This window comes from Carassius gibelio, chromosome B12 (genome assembly GCF_023724105.1).
Source record: "Carassius gibelio isolate Cgi1373 ecotype wild population from Czech Republic chromosome B12, carGib1.2-hapl.c, whole genome shotgun sequence".
NCBI lineage: Eukaryota > Metazoa > Chordata > Actinopteri > Cypriniformes > Cyprinidae > Carassius > Carassius gibelio.
This window is the reverse complement of record NC_068407.1, coordinates 15,545,759-15,571,070: the sequence shown is the minus strand read 5'-3', so window position 1 is coordinate 15,571,070 and position 25,312 is coordinate 15,545,759. Positions and strand designations below refer to the sequence as shown.

General features: G+C 37.0%; 2 protein-coding genes across 6 annotated transcripts in view; both read right to left on the bottom strand.

Moving 5' to 3' along the window:
• The window catches only part of LOC127968891 (pleckstrin homology domain-containing family A member 1-like), a 42,968-nt gene extending 19,859 nt beyond the window's left edge, over positions 1–23,109 (bottom strand). For all 5 annotated transcript variants that reach the window (XM_052570290.1, XM_052570291.1, XM_052570289.1 and 2 more), the window contains exons 1-4: positions 22,960–23,109; positions 5,857–6,017; positions 3,978–4,034; positions 2,458–2,503 (exon numbers count right to left, since the gene is read on the bottom strand). In XM_052570290.1, coding sequence (XP_052426250.1) covers positions 2,458–2,503; positions 3,978–4,034; positions 5,857–5,997 — 244 coding nt within the window. In that variant the 5' untranslated portion in view covers positions 5,998–6,017; positions 22,960–23,109. The remainder of the gene's footprint in view (positions 1–2,457; positions 2,504–3,977; positions 4,035–5,856; positions 6,018–22,959) is intronic.
• The window catches only part of LOC127968890 (serine protease HTRA1B), a 433,724-nt gene that overhangs the window by 68,665 nt on the left and 339,747 nt on the right, over positions 1–25,312 (bottom strand). The gene's annotated exons all lie outside the window — the stretch shown is intronic.

Genomic DNA, 25,312 nt, shown 5'->3' with positions numbered 1-25,312 from the left:
CTGTACATTATTGTTTCTCCTCTATGCCCCGCCTTCTGAAACGCGTCAACGCTCATACACACAACCGGAACATCCGGTAACGTAACTGTCAATTTCGTCACCGCCCCTTTTTAGGGCAAAATAAACTAGATTTCCCATAGACTTCCATACAAAATAGGGGCAAAAGCAACGTCCGTACACAACCCACAGGCGTGAAAACTAAAGAAATACTAAAGACAAAACATATCAAGTAATTATATGTCCACCCTGCCTGCCACAGAGCGTGAAAGTCTATACATTTAGAGTACTGAGTGCACCTTTCTGTCCAGCCATACAACTAGCCTGGCTTATCTTTCGATTAGCATCATACATAATTCATGATATTTCCATAACAGCAAGATATTGATTATGATGGCAGGTAGCCATGAATTTCAAATTTGGGGTTTTACAAACATTAATGGTGCACCCAACCACACAACAACTCTCTGGCATGTTGTAAGGTTAGTCCACTTACTCGATCCATTACTGTATGGCGGTTTGTTTTCCCCTAAAAATGGGCGTGAATCTGTTCATAGACATTCTATGACGCGGCGTCGGTTGTGCGTATCTCTCTGAAAAGTGAGGTGTGCTGTGATTGGCCAGCTATCCAGTGCGTTGTGATTGACCGAATGCCTCAAGCCTGAGACCGAAATGTTACACCTCTTAACATATTGCGAAGCCTTGTCCATCCGGAGCGACGAGACAAAAACATAAAACCCATTATAAACATGATATTAACATGATTTCTAGTCGTGTTTTATTTTGGAAGGCAAAAACAAAGTAGTTTCGCTTTCTCAACGGAACAGTGTCACATACTGCCACCTTGAGTGAGCCACGGTCGACTTGAATGAGCAGAGGCGGGCGGCTTGAGAATGTTGCGGCAGGCGGATTCTACGAAGGAGCGTACCTTGGTCTTGCAGCAACCACATGTGACGACCCCGGCCTGGACGCTGCTTCGTCCATGGTGAAAGCCGATTCGGCGATCCACAGTGCAAAGTTGATGTATTTCTTCAGCGACCAGCACAGTTCAGCTCCAGGCATGACGAAGCGCATATTGTTTTCTTTAAGAAGGCCAAAAAAGTAGTTGCGCTTTCACAGTGAAACACACAGCGTCTATACGACATGGCGGCAGCGGCATCAACAATACTACAACGAAAATAAAAGGTACGCCTTCTTTCTTTGCATGAACATCCATGCGGTGTTATGCAAATCGTGACGTAGATATGTGGGGGTGTGTTAGAACGGACCGTTTCAGGGGGGCGTGGACGAGTGTTAACTTTTATAAAGAATATCTCTTTTTGATTTGAGACTTTAGTCTTTGCAGCTTCACAGATCTCCTTTACTCACCATGAGCTTGTAACACTCCAAAGAGAAAGAACAATTTGAAATTGCAACATATGACCTCTTTAACTGAAAAAAAAAATAAAAAAATAAAACATTTTATTTAAGCTATTTGCCAAGACTACATTTCTCATTTTCAACTTGATGAACTAAAATAATAAATAAATAATACATTTAAATAAAAATTACATGGGCAATAAAAAACAAAAGAAAAAAACAAATAAAAACACAAAATTATTAACACTAAATCTATATAAAAAAGTAAAATCTATAATAAGTATCTGTTTAGCTAAAATAACACATACCAGCAAACCATACCAGAGTCTACTTGAAAAGGTGGTCATGTGAACTCTGATATGGTTAGTTACTGATAAATGCAAATGTGCAAGTGAACCGCTATTAAAGAGGTGTGATTCAGTCAAATGTGTGTAAATGCATGTGTGTGCACAGTTTCCTGACAAGAGCGACTAACATACACAGAAAGATTATAGTTCTCCTTTCTAAACATGTCACTGTGAATTAACTGAAGCTAAACATGAAATGTTATCTTCACACATCACAAAAACATTATCTAAACTCCACTGAAATCTTTTCCTGTGCAAGTGTAAAAGTGGAAACTCTCACGTCCCTTTTGTGCGGCTGGATATAGAAGCAGCTACTATGGTTACTGTTTTCATGTGGTCAACTCAACACACATGTAACTTACTGTCTGTTTCCAACAAAACTGATCAAATCAGCCTTGATATCAAGATTCAATTAACTTTCCATCGTGAGTTAAAGAACATCCATTTAGTGAACAGCTAACATTAAAGAATCAAATAGCGAACAGTGTTCACTGGGACTGAATCACTCCTGGAGGGTCAGATCACTACTTTATTAAACACTTTCAAGTAGCAGACTCAATGTATGTTGCTCACATACACTTCTGACAGTGGCCTCTTGTTTAACTTCACCGGGTTAAAGTCCCAGAACCCCCAGTGTGTGATTGTCTCTGATCTCAGAAACAATAGCCAAGGTCAGGGGTCATGGTCTAACATGCCCTACCTTCTGTGTACTGCGACCTCTGAGTGACACGTAGAAAGTAAATCAATTGCTTACCAAAGCAGAACTCTGCCTTTGGCCGCAATTTGGTGGCATCGCTAACCTTTAATGACAAAATATGACCAGATCAATAATATTGCACACATATGCATATTTAAAGGTGCACTAAAACATTTTCCACTATATATATTAGGGGGTGTAATGGTACACAAACATGACGGTTCAGTACAATTAGTAACAATTAGCAACAGAGCCCAAACTTAAATTCAGTTACTCTTTTTTTAAACTAATCAACACTCAAATTAAAAAATAAATAAATAAATTGTATGCAAACATGTACATTTTTTAATTAACCTCTAAATTACATTATCTCTATTTATTTCTTGAAATATTATAATTTACAGAGTCATAGACTGTTTCATACAATATTTATTTAAAAATATACATTAAATAATTAAGAACTTATTAACAGGTAAAGTAAGTATAATTAATTATTAAAGTTAAGACAACCCATTATTTTCTTGGAAAAACAACAATACTTTATCCACATGATAAAGGATGCCTCAAATGTCCCAAAAATCTGAATAACTAATTTTATCTACCAAAATCGAAGTTACGGTCTTTTGTCTTTGCACTGCAGTATGAGGCATAGTCTAATATATAAAAAAAGCACTTCTCAAGATTTCCTTTCGCTAGCAAATATTGAGCTGTAGACACTGTTGACTTGACTAGGTAAATGAAATGCTACATGACGTTTGGTTTACAAGCTGTTTTGAAACATTATTTGAGCGACTACGTGAAATGTTGTTCATTCATGTATTTTTTGCCTTAAAACTAGTAATGAAGAGGAAGGTATGATCACGCTCACTCGTGCTCCGCAGCGCTGTTAGAACTGAGGTGTTAATTTTGCGCGTAATGTACAATAAACCAATCAGTCTCATCTCCCATCCCTTTTAAAAGCCAGTTGCCCTCATAAAATGTTTTTTTTTTAAATGTGTTTGTGCTGATGCATATATGCGCATTGTGCACACACCTATTATGCGGGTATTACTAACACGATCTTCAAATAACAAAGAAAAATATTGCGCCAGACTTTAGACCAGGATTGTTTTCAGTTTCACAAAATAGCAACCCATAAAATGCATTTGCTATTTAAACAACGTGGCAAAGAACGGGAAAATGAGAACTGCGTTGGGCTGAAACTAGCAAGCACACTTGACTTTATTGTCCGAATTTTCTGAAAAAAATGAATAAATAAATACACATGGTACTACTAACTTCCACCAACCGAAAAACCCATACCGAAAAATTTCTGTACAAATATGTGTACCATTACACCCATAATATATATATATATATATATATATATATATATATATATATATATATATATATATATATATACTGTTTTCAAATATTATACATAAGAGTTTGGATCACATGGCCAGCTGTTACAAGAGAATGGTGAATCTGAATGCAAAGAAAAGTCATGCCACACTTTAAAACAAACCACACAATATAAAATGTATCATTCAAGTCTGGGAATATAAAGCAGGTAATAACTAGTAATTACAAACCTTGGAAATATATATTAGTTTGAGGGAGCCAACATAGGATGTTCCTTCTGGAAGATTCTGTAGAAGGAGAAGGTTCAAGTCATTAGAGCTGAAATTCAGAATAAAATGATACACGCTGATTTGATGTGAGAAGTGTGTTTGTGTGTGTTTTGAGCAGTGTCTGAAAACAAACGTGGACAGAATACATTTACGGTGAGTGTGCGGTATTCTCCAAAGTTGTAGAATTGCACAGGGGTCTATGAAAGTTTTAGCACACATCTACAGATGCACTGAGGTAAATTATTCAAAGTCAGACGTGGCATCAATAAAAGATGCTGGCTGGGGCTACTGACTGAGTCTTAGATAAAGTGATTGGTACAGAACCTGTGGCAGCCAAGAAAAAAGAGAGAATCCATTAAAAGAAACAAAGAAAGAACACGAAGAATAAAAAAAAGACAGGTCCTGACAAAGGCTCTTCATCAGTGATCTCAGTTCTAGTCAGGTTTCGTCTGAGATTTCCTCTTTTACTCCATGCTAAATGAGTTTAAGACACTGAAAGTATCAGTATAAGTTACAATGAGACATACAAAGAAAAAAAATTATTACTATATTAACATTTATTTTTACTAGATTTGACCATGTTAAATAAGTATTTTTTCATTAAACTCTTCGTAATTACTATCTCTGTAGATTCCTTGCATGTACACTCAACACAGTTATGAACAGTTAGTTTGCTAGTCTGGAGTCTCAGACAAAGACACCCTTAAAGTGTGACCCACACAGATGCAAATACATTTCCACACGTGCAAACACCATACATCTGAATGGTTAAAGTGGTCTGGAGGCAAAGACACATCAATGCCCTCCAATACTTTATTAGATTATAACAGAGGCCATGACACTCATATCCTTTACCCACAAAAAAGGCCAATAAATATGCAGAAGAAGAAAAAACTGATGCTTTTTTAATTATAACAAGGTGTGTAGGAGAGGAAATGTTAGGATCACACAATGTTTTGCATATCAAGATTCTAACTGTGATAGCAGTAAAAGGTCAACTGTGGCTTACAGTTTTCCTGTTTCTGACAGCACTGAAGGTGTAGTTCTCTACAGTTACTGCCCCAAAACCACTGAGACACTGCACTGTCTTACTGCAGAACTATGGTTTGCAGTATTTCAACCCATGTTTTTTCAGTAGCTATAGTTAAAAATAATAAGAACTTTACTCTAGTTCTATTACCAGATTTTTCTTAATGCTTCTAGTTCCTTGATGGTCCAATTAATGAATGTTTTAGTACTTTTGAGTAAGAAATATTTGGGGAAAAAGTCATTGTCATGATATTAATTTCATTTTCTGTCTTTACGTAGTCTACTTTTCTCATGTATTTCGAGATGAAAGTAACAACTTGTAGTTCAGTAAGTAATCTAACTAAGTCAGTAACAACTAATAATTAATTTAATAATACTATTCAGTGTTTTGATTCACTAACAAATCAAGAATCATCCATTTTGGAACTGGACTACATTAGTTACAGTAAGTTTCATGCAGTAACTTCAGTCATGGTGTTTTAACACCAGTTATGTTTCTGTCCACATGGCAGAATAATGCACAAAAACTTACTGTTACAGCAATCATACTATTTCAATACATATCAAAAAGCAAAAAGAGAATTTTGGTTTGATTTCAAAACTTATCCATAACCTATTTACTATATGAAACTTAAAAAGGTCAATGACTAGCCCCTGGGGAACACTATGCTGCCATGCCATTTGATAATTTTCACATGTATTGACTTCCAAAGAAATGGTAAAACAAAGGGAGGCCTTCAGATGTAAAATTAAGAGCCAATGCATTTAACGATGCACTGACAGACTGAAAGACATAAGGAGGGGTAGATACCTGAGGGTTATCCATGTACCACACCAGGCTGCCTTCCAGGGTGTCCAGAATGAAGTAGCGTCGTAAAAACTTGCCGCTGCTCTCCATTTCCTCTATGTCTAGAAAGCCACAGATCCGATTCTGACGATCTACGTATGGCATTTCTGAAACTAAGCATTACCCTGCAACACAAAGAAAATAATGCTGATTATAAGGGAGATGAGAAGAACAGAGAAAGAGGTGGAAGATTTGGTATTTTTGTGTATAATCGTCTAGCAAAACGCTGGTAATTTCCTATGATGTCACCCTCGGTCATGTTCTATGGAAGTGACACCTATTTAGTTCCAGACCTCTGTGCTGATGAAAACCCCGTCAGACGAAGCTGCACGAATACAAATGACTTGATTTGAGACATTTCCACAGCTGAGAACCAATGCACAACTTAAACATTGTAATTTCCCATTTACCCACAGCCCCTCTAAATGTCATAGTAAGTGTGATTCATGCAGAAGTTATGGGGCCATTAGGGTAGAATTTAACCAAAGCTTGGGGGACAAAATCCACCAAAAGAAAGGAAAATTCAAGATATTTTAAATGCGGGAGCAGTCAACTAGTGGCCAGCGTCAATCCTCTAAAGATAAGGAAATTGTAAATCAACTCAACTGTGTGACAGAGAAATTTTTACCTACAGAAATACTTAATTTTAGGAATATTTCACCCAAACAATATTAATTCTGCCATCAATTATGCATCCTCATGTCAGCCCAAATCCATAAGACTTTCATCATTCTTCGAAACAGAAATGAAGGTATTTTTTATCAAACCTTGTAAGATTTCTGTCTATCCATTTAAAGTGCATTCCACCAAAACATTAGCATTATTATTAGCAAAAAATGTGAACAAAAAATTTTGAATTATATGAATCGGTTGTTTAATCCGAGTCAAAAGAAGCTAGCTGTCAGAGATAGTTTTCCAAATTGTGTTTCTAGTTTGCCATGTAACAAGCATTGTACTGTGATACAGGAGTACAATCTAAGAAGGCACTTCAAGTCTAAGCACTCAAACTTCAACAGACAATTTCTTCCAGTTTCTGACACTCACTGACATAAAGTGCAAAGCCTAACAAGCTATCATGGTCAGATCATGTTTCGAGCAAGAGAAAGCTCTTTTAGCCTCACTCTCTGTAGCATGTGTCCTTAAGAAAAAAGAAGAAGCTATCACCGACTCAAAGAGTGTGAAAGATTACATGCTAACACTATAGAGGAGCTTGTAATAAAGACAGAAACAACATAATAACTCTCTCTCTCTCTCTCTCTATATATATATATATTAATACAGATGTTTGACACAATGACAAGAAGTGAAATACTGGCATAAAAAAAGAAGGTGGAGTCAATGCTTGTGAATGAAACCACCGATAAGAAAGCTGTCTTTATGTCTTAATTTTGGATAGCACATCAATCAACATTAATAACTCAGTTTCATGAAAGCACAACGTTTCAAAGGCTCCTATGAGATGTGGCAGCCAAGCACAGTGATTTACTCCTACATCACAATGATAAATGGCAAGAGTAACGGAAAACATTTTTGTGGACTTTTTCTGTGGCTACCATCACTGGAGAGCTGTCACATTTCTGTCTTGAATGCGAAATTAAAAATGCTATAGCATTTTCTGAGTGACAGCTTCCATCACTTGAACAGCCTTAATCTGGTATTGCAGTGATGAGATAAAATGGTCTGTGATATTGTTGCAACACTCGATGGATTTAAACTGAAGATTTAAACTCTTTTTTTTCTATCTTTTGGAACCACTGTAAAATGCATCACTTTCCAACACTGCAAGACTTAAAAAAAAAAAAACTAGACAACAACAAATTAGAAGCGATATGATGAAACTTTGCTGCAAGGTTTGATGACTTCAACACACCTCCAGAGTTAATTCAATTTGCTATTGCTGTAGAGAGAGTTTGCACGCACAAGCCTCACACATATGATGTGATTGTCTTTTCTTTTTTTTATGTTGTTGATATTTAGGACTTTAATCATTTTTTGGATGTGCTCTATGAGTAACAGCCAAAAAAAGATGTAGCAAAATTACATATTAAGGATGTTTTCATTGATTTCTGCCATGTTAATGTAAGTAGCAACATATATTTTTTTCCATATTGTGATATACATCAGAGTAAAAGGGATTATTGGGAGAGAAAAAAAATACGTGGGACAGGGACTTGGTTCAATCAGTAAGTTTTTAATAAGAATGGATGCAGAGATAAATGTGAGACTGCAGTCAGATATAAGAAAGAGACTAAATGACTGGAGAAGTCCTGCAATACATCACCAACAAGAAGTATGTCATTTTCACAGGAAGAGTTTACATTTTGATTAGAAAATGTATGAGGCTGCAAATAAATTAATAAATAAAAACAATGAGATCGATAAGATGCATTAAAAAATTTAATTGTCATTTAATACTAACTTTATGGGTATTTTTTTCATATTGATACTAGTAATGATATTTCAGTCTAAATAACTCTGAACACGTTTGCTGCAGGATGAAATTACATTTTAATAATCTGGGCCTCAAAAGACAGTAGCTTGCCCTTATTTACTGTATTATGATAACTTCTGCATCGTGTACACTTTCTTACGTATTTGCTGTAGGCTGTTCTGAATATTGGCTTTTCAGAAATGTTGCAGATGAAGCAAGTTCAATCTTGACCCAAGCTCACTGGAAAAATGTGCCTATACTTACATTCTTGCAAAACTCTAAAAACAGATTTATACATACAATTCCAACTTAAGTGAACACTAGTAGCAGTAAAACAACTTATGTTGCTTTTCACACACATTTTTACAGGGGCAGATTATCAATTAACGACTCATCAATGAAGACTCAACACTACGTTATAACCTTAAAACATCTGATTTTGTAAACTAATACATTTTGGCTTCATATATACATCCTTATATAGAGTATACAGCTTTTAGACGGAGGTCGTGGCCTAATGGTTAGAGAGTCAGACTCCCAATCGAAGGGTTGTGAGTTTGAGTCTCGGGCCTGCAGGAATTGTGGGTGGGGGGAGTGCATGTACAGTTCTCTCTCCACCTTCAATACCACGACTTAGGTGCCCTTGAGCAAGGCATCGAACCCCCAACTGCTCCCCAGGCGCCGCAGCATAAATGGCTGCCCACTGCTCCGGGTGTGTGTTCACAGTGTGTGTGTGTGTTCACTGCTCTGTGTGTGTGCACTTCGGATGGGTTAAATGCAGAGCACAAATACTTGGCCATACTTGGCTGAATGTCACGTCACTTTCCACTTTTTTCTCTTTGTAAGCTTTTCCCTAGTAAGATTGCTCGGTAGCTGACCTGACCTAGCTGACGTTCTTCGTACGTCGCTTATTACATCCGAGATCAAATGACATATCCAAGATGATATCATCGTGCTAATCATGATCCGGCTAATTGGGTTCTTCGAACACACCTGTTGTGTATGATTAGTATCCCTGGGTTGAGTTATCTGAGATAATAGCGCGTTCATGTGTTGGCTTAAAAGGGCATATGTATCGATTCTCGAAACCATGATCAGCAGTGCAGCGATTGGCTGGTGGCAAGACGGCAATGTAATGACGTCATATAATTTAAAATGACACCCGACGAAAAACTTGACAAATTTCTGGACTTTTATAAGGAAACAGCCAAGCAAACAAAACTACATAAATGTTATAATAAATACATGAAACCGATAATAGATACATGTTATTTGATTAGAATTTTTTTCATGATTCCCAATTATTTAGATTCACAATTTATAATAGTTGTGCAGTCTTTACATTTTTATTCCAATGTAGAAATTATCCATTCATTTCGTTTTATATTTGGACAGATTTGTTACGTGACAGCATGAATGAAAGTTTCTTAAGGGTCAATATCATGTTATCTGCATCTCCTGTGCTCCATCAAGCCACTCTTATAATAGCAGTCATCACTCAAAATAATGCACGACTCTATTATCTGTATAGCATGCGTGTAAGACTCTAATACAATTATGAAGTAATAATTTTATGACAAATAAATATTTCAGTGAGTAAAACTGGCTGTGTCTATAGTAGGCTGTTATGGACTACACAGCATTTTTATATTATAAAAAAAATAAATAATGATTATTATTTAAAATTATTGTCCCTGGATCAGTATGATACTCTTGTAATAAAGTAGCGGTGGTAGCAGACATATTTTGAGTATCAGTTCTGGTGGAAAAGAAGCGATCTAATCCTGTTTACATGAAATAAGCTGCTCCCGAGCAGGTTTAAGCTAACGGACCTGTTGCTATGACAGCAGCTCCGGGATGAGCTTCGAAGAACCAAATGATCCAAGATCATGCCAAATCGTCAACATTCAAATCCAGCTAACTGAGTTAGCGACGTACGAACAACAGGCCCCTGGTACAGAACTGTAGGGGTATGCTATTTACAATCGCAAAAAGACCTTTTAGTGCCACTCTTTGTCATTTTACTTTGAAATATCCGTGAAACCTGCAAGGAGCAACTCAATTTGTCAAAAATGTTGCCATAGGCAAATATTTTTCATGAGCCTGGGTGGGTCAGTCTCCTCCCCCTTCTAGCCAAAGGAATTCTCTCTCAATTTCTACTGTATCTGTGAGGTATGAGCTGTGCACACTACATATTTCCATGTAAGACTAGTCAGCATTCTCTCTGAACAACTAGCTGAGCAGTTGGTTTTAGCCCTGTATAATTAAACCGTAATCACAAATTATTTAGCATTTAGTGTGGAGAGACAAATGACCCGTCTCTGTAAACTTGTTGGATTGCTGCAGTGTAGCAGTAAAGTCAGGAATCATGCGCTGTGTCCTTGTTAGTGGTCGAATGATATTGTTTTTTTGACAGCCGATGCCGATGGAAAACAGGGGGTCGATAGCCGATATAATTATTCATTTATTTTAATTAATATTTAAGAAATTTGAACTAATTGGACAATGGATTAAAAAATAAATATGTAAAATAAGCATTCTTATATTTTAGTATCTTTCACAAATAACACAATTATTCACAAGTATTTTTCACAAATAAATAAATATTTAAATAAATATAATAAAGGAAGTAAAAACTGCAACCAACAGGGCACTCATTATTCTGGAAAATCTGAGTGCATTGGGAATCATATGTATGCATTTAGTGCCACTCTTTGTCATTTTACTTTGAAATATCCGTGAAACCTGCAAGGAGCAACTCAATTTGTCAAAAATGTTGCCATAGGCAAATATTTTTCATGAGCCTGGGTGGGTCAGTCTCCTCCCCCTTCTAGCCAAAGGAATTCTCTCTCAATTTCTACTGTATCTGTGAGGTATGAGCTGTGCACACTACATATTTCCATGTAAGACTAGTCAGCATTCTCTCTGAACAACTAGCTGAGCAGTTGGTTTTAGCCCTGTATAATTAAACCGTAATCACAAATTATTTAGCATTTAGTGTGGAGAGACAAATGACCCGTCTCTGTAAACTTGTTGGATTGCTGCAGTGTAGCAGTAAAGTCAGGAATCATGCGCTGTGTCCTTGTTAGTGGTCGAATGATATTGTTTTTTTGACAGCCGATGCCGATGGAAAACAGGGGGTCGATAGCCGATATAATTATTCATTTATTTTAATTAATATTTAAGAAATTTGAACTAATTGGACAATGGATTAAAAAATAAATATGTAAAATAAGCATTCTTATATTTTAGTATCTTTCACAAATAACACAATTATTCACAAGTATTTTTCACAAATAAATAAATATTTAAATAAATATAATAAAGGAAGTAAAAACTGCAACCAACAGGGCACTCATTATTCTGGAAAATCTGAGTGCATTGGGAATCATATGTATGCATCTACCGTCCCCCAAAGCCCGGAGGACATTCCGGAGCGGGCCGCCGCCGTCCCCGAGGCCGAGGTGGTGACCGATGCTGTTCCGGAGGCCGAGGCGGTGACCGATGCTGTTCCGGAGGCCGAGGCGGTGACTGATGCTGAGGCGCTGCCCGAGGCGGTGACCGATGCTGAGGCGGTGCCCGAGGCGGTGACCGATGCTGAGGCGGTGCTCGAGCAGGCCGCTGCCATCCCCGAGGCGGTGCCCGAGCAGGGCGCTGCCATCCCCGAGGCGGTGCCCGAGGCCGAGGCGGTGCTGATGCCGTTCCGGAGGCCGAGGCACCTCACGTCTCCACAGGCAGTCCAGAGTCAGGTCAGGTTCCAGTTGACCCTCCAGAGTCGAGTCAGGTTCCATGCCGTTCCGGAGGCCGAGGCGGTGCCCGATGCCCTTCAGGAGGCCGAGGCGGTGCCCGATGCCCTTCCGGAGGCCGAGGCGGTGCCCGATGCGGTGCCCGAGGCCGTTCTCGATGCCGCTCCCGATGCTGTTCCGGAGGCCGAGGCGGTGTACGAGGCTGCTCCCGATGCCGTGACCGAGGCGGTGCCCGAGGCCGTTCCAGAGGCTGTGCCCGAAGCCAAGACGCCTCACGTCTCCACAGGCAGTCCAGAGTCGAGTCAGGTTCCAGTTGACCCTCCAGAGTCGAGTCAGGTTCCAGTTGACCAGGTGGACCCTTCAGAGTCAGGGCTAGTCACGGATGACCCTCCATAGTCAGAGCTAGGTACCATGGACTTTCCAGATACAAGGCAGGTCACCGTTGACCTTTCAGAGTCAAGTCACCACGAATGGTCAAGGACTGAGTCAAGTCTCCGGTGATGGTCAAGGACTGAGTCAAGTCTCTGGTGATGGTCAAGGACTGAGTCAAGTCTCCGGTGATTGTCAAGGACTGAGTCAAGTCACTGGTGATCTTCATGAACAAGTGCCAGTCACTAATGATCTTCGCGAAAGGAGTCAGGCCAGCATCGATCTTCTGTAGTCCAGTAAGAACACCAGAGGATTACCAGAGCTTCGTCGTTCCGCTGGTCCGGCCGCATGGAGGTCTGATCTGCCCTGGAGGGCTTCCGCCTTGACCACACGGCAGAGGTGGTCTTCTGCTCCGCCCTGGGAGGCTTCCGCCCGGACCACACGGTTGTGGTGGTCTTCTGCTTCGCCCTGGGGGACTCCGACGTCATCCACTAGGATGTGGTGGTCTTCCGCTCCACCCTGGGGGACTCTGGCATCGACCACGAGGACGTGGTGGTCTTCTGCTCTGCCCTGGGGGGCTTCCACTCTGACCACACGGACATGGTGGTCTTCTGCTCCGCCCTGGGGGGGCTTTATGTTATTGTTTGTTTTTTGTTTTGTGTGTTCACTCCTGTCCCTGTTCCCCTCTGTTAGTCTGGCCCTCCGTCCCTCCCCCTGAACCTCCTCCGGTCCTCCTCTCTCCTGGTCTCCCTGTGTTGTGTTTTCATTCTGGTACCTGTTCCCCATGTTTTTCTTTTCTGTTTTTTGTTGTTATGTTTATTGGATATTCTGGTTTTGACCCTGCCTGGACTGTTTACCCTTTTGGATTTGCCCTGTAATAAAATCTCACACCTGCATTTGGATCTCTCTGTGTTTCCTGTATCACTAAACGTGACATACAGGTGATCTTTATACAGCTGCTATATCTATAATTACAGAAAGGTACTTTCTTTAGAACATGTGAGACAGGTGTTAAAACCAAAAATATTGTGGCGCTCATATGGTCCCTTATATACACTAAGCATGTATACATATGTATAACATGTACATAGCCGCTTCAAGTATTTTCCCATGAAAAAAACTTTTTTGACACTGTTTGAACTAGAGTAGTGATATCAGTATAAAGAAAATATGTTCATGAAACAAAGATCAGATATTTTGTGTGTATGTGTCTACAGACAATCGTGCTAAAATGTGGGCTTGCATTTGCATTGATTTACAATAAAGGTGGAACCCTAGAAGTCTAGCAGTCATCCAGAATACTTTAGCATTTTGCATGGAAACTCAAGTCAATTTTCTTTGCATAACACTTTTTACTTTTTATATATATATATATTAGTGGTGGGCCGTTATCGCTGTTAACGTGCTGCGTTAACGCGAGACTCTTATCGGGCGATAAAAAAAATATCGCTGTTAATCTATTCTCAAAGTTGGGTTGGGAGCTGGGTCTATACTAAGCGAGCTATGATGACTTTCACCTTGATATTTTATATAACTGACTGGTTGAGGCCAGCCTAATTGACAGCGAGACTGAACCGAGCTCTCTTCTGCGAAGTTCTCCTCAAAGTCCCTGCTGCACCAGAGCGAACAAATACAAATCGCAGTTTGAAACAACAAGATGTGAAAGAGCCCAATTCAGTACTCGCGGTGTTCTGGTGTTCAGGGCTCAAGCAGAGAAAGGCGTCTCGAGACGCTAAAAATAAGCGTTTTCAACTGTTTTGATCAAAACACTTGAACATCGAATTTACTTATTTTTGCTCTAGTGCCGACAAATACATATGAAATATGTCAAAATGTCCACCTTGGAAATTATGCTAGAAAAAATAATCAGTAAACAGTTGAGGAAAATTATATTATATGTGTATTATATTGGATGCGTTCATCGTCTCTTAAAGAGACCGCGCCTAATTTAGCTACTGGCTGCTGTAATGTTAATCCAAGAAAATGAAAATGAAAATCACTCACTGCTCTTGACTACTTTGTAGTTTTAACAGTCAAACCAAATATTATTCAGACACCAGATATATATATTTTTTATATATAGCAAAACTGTAATAATGTGAGAAATGTTGAAGGTGTCTGAATAAATGTAGGTTTGATTGTATATTTCATTTTTACATTGAAGACTATCCAGTGCATTTTTACATTTAATTATTTAGTTTCTGTACCTTGACACCTACAAACTTGAAACAAACCTTAAACATTGTGTAAATAGCACAAACAAATAAAAATAAACGAACATACAAATTAGACAATTTCAAACAGGTACAACCTTCACCGGGTCCCCGCTTGTGCAATGTGGAATTAGTTTACAGATTTTCAAGCAGTTTGTGATGCATTTTGGAAACAGGAGATGTACATTTCTAATGCACCATCTAGCTTGATAAACCCCTTCTCAAAGACTTACTGTTTGTCAATTTTATTTGGGTAACACACATATTCTGAATGCCGTCGGTAGAATTCGAATGAGCCATTTTAATCTAGATTAATCTAGATTAATTTCAAGATCACAGTGAGATGAATCTAGATTAAAACAATTAATCTATGCCCACCTCTAATATATATATATATATATATATATATATATATATATATATATATATATATATATATATATATAGTTATAGTTTACATTTTTCAATAATATCCAAATAATAATAATAATATCCAAAAATCAACTGCTTGATTTCTATATCATTGCAAAATGTCCAGCAATATATTTTAAAGTTGGATATAACACAAACATACACCATACTCACTTAAAGCAATATATACTCTATAGCAAATCTCAGCTTCATGATTATTTATGTATAGTCACAAAATGTAAACTATATTATTGCCTAGTAATATATTAAAGTTGGATATAAACTGTATTACATCCAATTTTATACACATTCTCATGTAAAGCAAATCTTAACTGCTTGATAGTTAATACACTGATACACTCCTTCACATAAGTACACAGTATGTACAGTTGGAAATAAATACACATCCAACTTAATTATACAGAGCTGTGCAATGATACACATTACAATTTTTGACAATGTAAACAATAACTCAATGGGATTTGCTATGCAATATAATGTAGTAAATAAAGTTGGAAAGTTCCACTCATTTTTGGTCATTTCATGATGATGAATAAAGATTTAATCCACAGGAAGATCTCTGTCTGTCTCACTCTGATTCATGGAGACAGACAAATTTAGACACACACACTCATCCAGACCTCTGATGACCATGCAATATAAGCCTTGACTGTAGAAGAAGAAAAAAATTATATATATTCTTATGGTTACGACTTACAGCTTAGGGGAATTAGAAATTCAGTATCTCAAACAATTGTAATATTTTCTCAAAGATTAAAAAAAAAAAAAAACTACAATACAGAACTGTTCAAGATCTAGAAAAGTAGGTTTATTTATTCACTCAATACTTGGTTGGGGCTCCTTTTGCACAAATTACTGCTTCAATGTGGCGTGGCATGGAGGTGATCAGCCTGTGGCACTGCTGAGGCATTTTTGAGCCCCAGGTCGCTTTGATAGCTGCCTCAGCTTCTCTGTATTGTTTGGTCTCTGTTACTTATCTTCCCCTTGACATTAGATAATCTATGGGGTTCAGATCAAGCGAGTTGGCTGGCCAATCAAGCACAGTACTATAATGGTCAGCAAACAAGTTAGAACTGGTTTTGGCACTGTGGGCAGGTACTACGTCCTGTTGCAAAATGAAATCGGAGTCTCCAAAAAGCTTGTCAGCAGATGAAACTCCTTGTGAAACTCTCCTAAGTTCTTGAATCGGGTCATCCTGACAATCTTCCCAAGGCTGCGGTCATCCCTGTTGCTTTTGCATCCTTTTCAAACCACACTTTTTCCTTCCAGTCAACTTTCTATGAATATATTTTGATACAGCACTCTGTGAACAGCCAGCCCTTTCAGCGATGAACTTCTGTGGCATTGTCAAGGGTGTCGATGATGGTCTTCTGGACAACTGTCAAGTCAGTAGACTTCCCCATAATTGTGGTTGCATGTTCTAAAGTAGTACAGGAGGTACCCAGTATTTATAATCAAAATTAATCAAGCTTAAAATGGAATATTATAAATTTTTGAGATACTGAATTTTTCAGTCATAATATTTGAAATAATTTATTATTTCTTTATATTTTAGTTATTATGTGTGCAATGAATCTAGAATATAAGAAAGTTTCTTTTTTTCATTAAATTACAAAAAATAAAAAAAGAACTTTTCCATGATATTCATGTTTTTTGAACCTATAAACTGATGAATGACCCATAATCAGTTTGTGCTGTTGGTCAGAACACGTGACCTACAGACCTCATCTGTGCTTCTGTTTATCTTCACGTTTGAGTGAGAGAGACAGATTCAGGTTTAAGTCAAGGGAGGTGGCATTTCCTTTCTCATTCATTGTCAATAGATTTGCATCAGGTGTACAGTGAAATTTCTTTGTTATATTATCTAGCAAGAGATAGATCTTTCTATACATCTTCTTCCTTTCTTTCTATATCTTCTTCCTTGTCAGGTAAAACTCGTAAATTACCAGAATGAAATGCAAACCGGATTGACTGGATCTAGAGGAAACAGCAGTGAAGCATTCTTATGCTGAGCATAACTGGTATAAAGCCACTGGCTGTAAGAGAATAATTTCCATCAAATGGCAGCATTTCAGCAAAATTATATTATGTTAATTCTTGCAGGTTTTGTGACCATTTTAAAGTGAAATGTCCAGTGACTGGCACTAAATGCGTGTCAAATCTTAAATCTGGCAATATTTTATTATGTTGTTTGTTGTACATGCTGTTGTATTTGAAAATAACATCGCACCTACACCCTGTAATAAAACCATTAGTGGAACTATGAAATCAAGTCCCAGCGGTTAGCATTACCATTTCATATTTTAAAAATCATTAAAAACATATTTGTTTAAACTCATTTTAAAAACTTGCGGTAACCTCAGTATTAAGCAAAGTGCATAATGGACAACAACCTGTCCCTGAAAAGTTTTGATGACATTTGCTCTTCATATTCCCTCCATGTAATGCATAAAATGTGTGTGTTTATAAGCACAGAGCTGGTTTGTTTGAAGAGGTTACTGGGGAGGAGCTCCATTTCACTGTTCCATAAGTGCAACATGCTGCCAAACAGTGGATTTACATTTTCATTCAGCCTGTCTGCCATATTTTTCAGACCAATGTGAAAATTGGATCAGATTTTTGTTGTCAAGTCAAGTCTCCTTTACTTATATAGAGGTTCAAACAAAATGGATTTTGTAAAAGCACCTGAACAACATTAATTAGGAAAACAGTGTGTCAATAATGCAAAATGACAGTTAAAGGCAGTTCATCATTGAATTCCACTCAGTTCAGTTAATGTTGTAAACACACACACACACACACACACACACACACTCCTGTAGCTAAAGTGGTAGAGCATTGCGTTGTCAAACGCAAGGTTGGGGGTTTGATTCCCCGGGAACACATGATAGGTAAAAATTGATAGCCTGAATGCACTGTAAGTCGCTTTGGATAAAAGCGTCTGCTAAATGCATAAATTTAATTTAATTTGTAATTCATTTGCATATGTAGTACATGTCAGTAGATGACATGCTATAATTCACCCAGTCAATATTTTATGTTTGTTTAATATTTAAGCTATTTTAAATTATTTGAATGTTTATGCAAACAACAAGTGCATAATGCTGCTAATTTTATTTGTTGCTTTTTAGTTTCAATTTAAAACTTGGTGAAACGATTTCAGTGTGTGTATGGGTACTTTCTGAACATTTCCGAACAAAACCATGATAATATTGATAACCCTGATCATTTTGGTCAGTATCGAGATATAACATTTATAATCATACCGATTCATCTCTACGCCAAAGCACAAGCAATGTGTAAACAGAAAATGAACATTATATTATCCTTGCTGAATAATAATAATAATAAATTATTTATTTCTAAAAAAGGAAATAAAACTTTTGGACCCAAAACTTTTGAATAACATAGCTTTTGAACCAGAACTGTAATATGGTATTTGTGTACAAACTCTGTGTTGCTTTATGTAAAAATCTGTTTGGATAGACCCCAGCACAACAGCTGAATGTTTTCACCTCAGCACTGCAGTTTTGGAGGAACTTTGATATATACATCTGATACCCTTGACATACTTGCTTGACAGGCTTGACATATCTTCCTTGAGTAAACACCTTGAGCATAGCAACACACAACAACCCATTGATTCTGCATCGTTTGGTGTGTTGGAAAGTTGGAAAATATTCCATCCACTTCTCATGTTAAAATCCTACAGTTTACACTGCTGTAATAACTAAATAAATACATTTTCATATGAATGTTATATTAATATTATCATGAAAGTAATCAGCAGTTCTAATTGAAACAGATTATGTAAGAAAACAATAGGTGCAGTGAGATGTACATGAGTGGGTCTGAGCTATTAATAAATGCATTCATCAACTTACACAGTTCCTAACTCTGAACCCATGAGTGTTTGTGTGGAAACAGGAAACTGCTATGAAAATACAGAAAACAGTGCAGCCATTCAAATAATAGTTCACCTAAATATGAAATTATGGCAGTTACTATAATTTTTAGTTTCAATTGTTATTATTATTAATAATAATTTTATATTTTGACAGCTCTTTTCCGTACAATAATGATAATACAAATAACCCCATGCAGTAATCAAAAAAAAAAAGCAATGTATGCGATTAAGGTCTGCAATATATGAGCCCAAACTACTTTACACTGCAGCAATGACAGATTTGTGTCAAACGAGTAACGACAATACCAAAGAAATTATAGAAATACCATGGTGCTATCATGGTAAATTTTTAAGCCATTCTTGATACAGCAGGGTATTATTATGGTACTACTGATTACTGAAGGAACAGGGATGGCAATATGCAATTGAAGAGAAAACAACAATATAGTGCAACAGTTGGGTTCCAGATATATACAGTGCTGTGCAAAGTCTTGGGCTACTAGTATTTCCAACAAAAAAATGGTTTTAAGTAATTTATTTTTATCTTTTGCTGTAGTGTGTCAGTAATAAATATCAGTTTACATTTTCAAACATATATTTTTCCCATTAATTGTAATAATCCAGTGAGATTTTATTTATTTTTTTTGCACAAGGAGCCTGACAGCAGCCATTGCTCCACACAGAGATCTGATCTGGTCATCATCAGTCTGTCTGGAATAACAAGAAGAAACAGAACAAACTGAGACCGACTCAATCCAGAAGAACTGCGGCAATGTCTCCAAGACACTTCAAGAAACCTGCCTTCATAGCTACCTGAAAAACAACGTGCAAGTGCACCTATGACAAAAGCTTTTTTTAATGCATAGTGTGGTCACACTAAATGTCGATTTAATTTGAAGTTAATTAATAAAATCTATTTATGGCATTATTTTGACGGCATCCTCACTTTACACACTTTTTACACAAGTGCCTAAAACTTTGCACAGTGCTGTAGTGTTGCAGGTTTCTTGAAGCATTTTGAAGGTATTACCACAGTTCTTCTGGATTGAGTCTGTCTCAGTCTGTTCTGTTTCGTAATATTATTCCAGTCAGACTGATGATGGTGAGATCTGATCTCTGTGTGGAGCACTGGCTGCTGTCAGACTCCTTGTGCAAACAAAAATCTCACTGGATTATGACATTTAATGGCAAAAATAAAGTTTAGAAATGTAAACTGATATTTCCTACTGACACACTACAGCAAAAGATAAAAATAATTTACTTAAAACAGTTTTTTTTTGTTGGTGAAAATACTAGTGGCCTAAGACTTTTGCACTGTGTGTGTGTGTGTGTGTGTGTGTGTGTGTGTGTGTATATATATATATATATATATATATATATATATATATATATTAGGGGTGTAACGGTTCACAAAATTCACGGTTCGGTTCGATACGATACACTGATGTCACGGTTCGGTTCGGTTCGGTTCGATACGTTTTAGATACAGCAAAATGTAAAAACATCTCAACTTTTCAGAATGCCGCAAGCGCACCGCGGGTCATGTGACAAGAACCAACCAATCAGCTTCATCCTTTCCCGTAACAACGTTGAGAGCTCAGCCAAGATGAAGGAACAGCTGATCATAGTTGTATATGGATTGCAATTTTGAAATAAATTTAGTAGCAGAGCTACTGCAAGCGATTTTTAGAGCTGCAAATCCATTTATCCTTCGCTGAAATTTCCGCGTCTCATGGAGAGAGCACGTCATTGTTGCTTAGCAAAGACAGACGCCTCATGAGCGCTTCTGCCCGAGCGCTTTGGAACGGAGGAGAAAGACGTGCTTAGCGTTTTCCACGCGTTTTTAGGAGCGATATGTGAACGGCCCCTAAGGCGCTCGCTCACTCAGCACGCGCTGAAGGCTCGTTGCAAAATGTCTAATGCATTTAACAGACCAGAAATATAAGATCCTAAAAAAACCAACAGGTCTGGTGTTTGGGTTGGATTCCCTGTAAGCTATAGTGTCTAAATGCTGCAGGGATAGTTTGCTGCGTGCATGTTTCTCCTTTTTTTCGTCTTTTCCCAGATAGTACTGACGCATATATCCCAGATATTCCCGCTGGTTTTTTTTTTTTTTTTTTTTTGTAATCCCGCTGGTGTACCCTGTCATGTTGCAGATGCGACATACCGTTGTTTTTTTATCCACCACTCTCTTGCCATCACCATTATAGCTTAAAGGGAATCCAAAGTGCACCCAAACACCAGACCTGTTGGTTATTGGAGGATCTTCTCATTTCTAGTCTGTTAAACGCATTGGCTATTTTGCAACGAGCCTTCAGCGCGTACTGAGTGAGCGAGCGCCTGCTGAGTAGCCTAACATAAACATATAAGATGGTGTTTTTTTCTTCTTCGGGAGTGTCAGGGGCGTTGCCTGTTACGTTGTTTGGGTTATTGGGCTACCTTGTTGAACGCATATCATTATATTTCTATCTCTCTCTCTTTTTTTTTTTTTTTCCAAATATAATTAATTACTCCAACGAACCGTTCGGTATACATAATGCGTACCACGTACCGAACCGAAAGCGTCGTACCGAACGGTTCAATACGAATACGCGTATCGTTACACCCCTAATATATATATATATATAGTACTCAACAGACCTATGAATTATGTGGTTTTAATCAAAAGGATATACTCAATTATATATATAAAAAAAAAAAAAACTGAAACAAGGGCTGTGTCTGAAATTTGAAACTTTGAAATAAATTGATATATTGTTAATACACTGTTTCAATATCATCAACATCTCTAAATCAAGACTGGAAAAAGATTTATAAATCACATTCAAACTAAAAGTTACATACTTTATTATACATTAAGTAAAGATATAAGTAAGATGTTCCATAGACATTTTGTAAATTTCCTACAGATAATGTATCAAAACTTAATTTTTCATTAGCTATATGCATTGCTAAGGAATTTATTTGGACAACTTTAAATGAGATTTTCTCAAAAAAAAAATGTTTTTTTTTTTTTTTGTATCTCAGCCAAATATTGTGCTATATTAACAAACCATACATCAATGGAAAGCTTATTTATTTATATTATATAAATCTCAGTAAAATCAATTAATTAATAAGACCCTTATGAATGATTTTGTCCAGGGTCACAAATATACATATAAATGTCTGTTATGATTAAAGCCATTAAGTGCACAGTATTGCACCATTGTCTTTTGTCAGATTTCCCTTTTCCCCACTTCAAATTAAAGTTTGTAACGTTGTGATTCGCTGTGTAGCTGGTTTCTATGGTTCATTGCATGTAATGTTTTAACAAAGATTTAAAAAATCTCTAAGGGAAAGACTCTGTACCTCAAAAACACCCAAGGCCACTGAAAAAGTGGGCGGCACTTTTGATCTCTAGATCAAAACAGTGAATGACAGCTGTCCCTTCAATTCACCAGCAAACAAAAACAAAAACAAACAAACTAAATAGGCACAATGGCACTACTTTTTTTTCATCTCAGTACCATACCACCTGATACTACCACTGCATTGTTGTACCATGGTATCACCACATTACAGGTACTTCTACAGCATTTACGAGCATCACAGGAGCGTTTGTGCGTTCCATTCATGCTTGGGATGTCCAACAATGCTGTCTAGTTAAGCAGCGCACTAGGTTTTACAGCTGTGTACAGACATAATGCATCAATGCCATATCTTCAGACAAAACCAATCTATCATTTCTCAGAGCGAGTTCCAAAAATATATATTTTTCATGTCAAGACTAACTTAAATGACTAAATGTGTTTCGATCGGTAACCTGCTGTCTGAAAAAAGAAGCGACAGGTTTTGCATAAAGGGAGCTAGTGAGCTGCCCTAGTAAATGTGTAACTAACGTTACTGATTTGAACACAACCAATAACACGCATTCAGAGTTTAATATTCCACGCTTATGTCTCGTTAGTATACGTGTAGATAACTTACACACTTATAAGCAGCTGTGAAACTCCTGTGCAGCAGTGTTCGGTCTGTCTGTGCTGGACTTTCAGCCCATCTCCCACAAACTTCCGACGGTCTGCCTATCCCACAACTGACGGGCGGAGAGCGGAACTGCGAAACCCACTATGACCAGGGGTTAGCTCATGAATATTAGGTAGTTCTTGTTGACGTCGCTAGGCAACCTTTCTAGCGTGCCCAGTCACGTTTCTGTATTAATAAACATGAGCCAAACCCTCTTGTCAGTGTGATTCGACTGTTCGGCAGCAGACTAACGCCCACCTTCATATGTCTGCATTCAGCCAATCAATAGCCGTCTGTCTGGGGATATAATTAATATTCATGATCCAAATCGTCACCATAGTGGGATTCACAAAATTACGACTGAAGGAGGAAAAGGCCCCTTCTTTCCCGGATATAAAGAAAAGGACGATGGGATTTGTAGTTATAAATTGAATGTCTGTTCAGCCTGATTATGTGTAGGTCATATTTGATCCAATTTCAAAAAGTGTTACTGCAGTCAAGTAACTTAGACTAGATGATATTCAGAAATTATTATAATATGCTGACTTGAAATTATAATGATAATTATAATTGGTGTTCCTTAACAAACATTTTATTATTATTGTGCTGCTTTGTATTTCTGTGGAAAGTTAGGGATGTGTCTTTTTTTTTTTTTTTTTTTTACAAAAAAATAAAATAAAAAAAAATAATACTTTTATTCAGCAATGAAACATTAAACGTATAAAACATGACAGTAAAGATATTTGTAATGATACAAAAAAAAAAAAAAAAAATCCTGAATTGAAAGTTCAGCTTTGCCATCACAGGGATAAATGACTACATTACAGTTTCTATTGTATTTTTTACATTTTAACTTATGTATTTTAAAGCTTTGGACATTTTACTTCCACAGTGTGGTATATCCAGTGCATGCCTTTCAATTCTCTATGTGACTGAAGAGACGGAAATAGTGCTGTATTATGGGAAATCCCCCTGGATGCTCTCTCTCTCCCAGTGTTTTATTGTTTAGGTGCAAGTTTGAGATTTGAGTAAAGGTTATTAGAGGTTATAGTTAAGTGCAGCACTGCACATAATGAAATAAAAACTAAAAATGAATATATATGCAAACAGACTGGAAAAACTGCTCTAAATGCAATATAAATTGTCTCTAATTAATCACAAAATTAATAGATTATATTTAATACATTTTAACAGTTTGAATAATATGTGCATGATATTATACAAGGCTGAAAAATTTGATAAACTCTAGAGTTTGAATCTGCAAATTAATATTTCAGAAAAAATAACTAAATACATAAATTATGTTTTCTATGGAAGCATGTTTCCACCATGAATTTGTTTAAATCTACTTTTGCAACTTTCATCTCAGATTTTTTTTTCTTCTTCTCAGAATTCTGAGAATTTAGATTTTTTTCCCCTTATCAAATCTGAGTTTATGTTTTGCAATTATTATTATATATATAGGTCTATTGTAACATTTTATCTCACAATTTTGACTTTTTTTTCAAACTTGAGTTTAGATTTCACAATTTGGACTTTTCTTCTCAAAATTGTGAGTTGACATTGCATTTCTGTGTTTATATCGCACAAGTTAAATTCTTAGATTTGCACACGTCATAATTGTGATGTATTCTCACAATAGGAGTAAGAATTGCAAAAATTCTTACTCCTATTACTCTTGTTCCAAACCAGTATGAAATTCTTTCTTCTGTTGAATGCAAAAGAAAATATATTGAAGAATGTTCAAGAAGTGTATCAAAGAAGTGTTCACGCCATATCATAATTATCGTAATTACATGCTTCCAACTTGTAAAAAGTGTTCATGTCCTCATAGAACTCTAAGTTACAACTTGTGAACTGGGAGTTTTATGAGAGCTTGCACCACATGACACGGAACCAGAGAAAAATGGCTACACTTCCAGCAGTAAAATGTAATTAAGTAGGTATTTCTTAATATTTATATTTTAAAATTTGTGTAATTGACTTTTGGTAATCTGGATGTCTTCCTAAAATAAAGACATACATAATATAAACGAAATACATGCAGCGCAGAGTCATATAGCTAGGCTGTACATGTAATTACAAAAAAATTATTATAAAGTGTAAAAATAATGCATTTGCATAGCAACTGTTGTGTTGTGTTATACAGCTGCCAGTAACATTCACTCGGGTTCATTTTGTTGACTGTCCTTATAGAAACAGATAATCCTCAGTCCGAGGACGTGAACAGCACCACGTGTTGTCATCTCAGAATTACAGTAATTACGACATGGCTACCAGACACTGTTTGGTAACCAACATTCTTCAAAATATATTC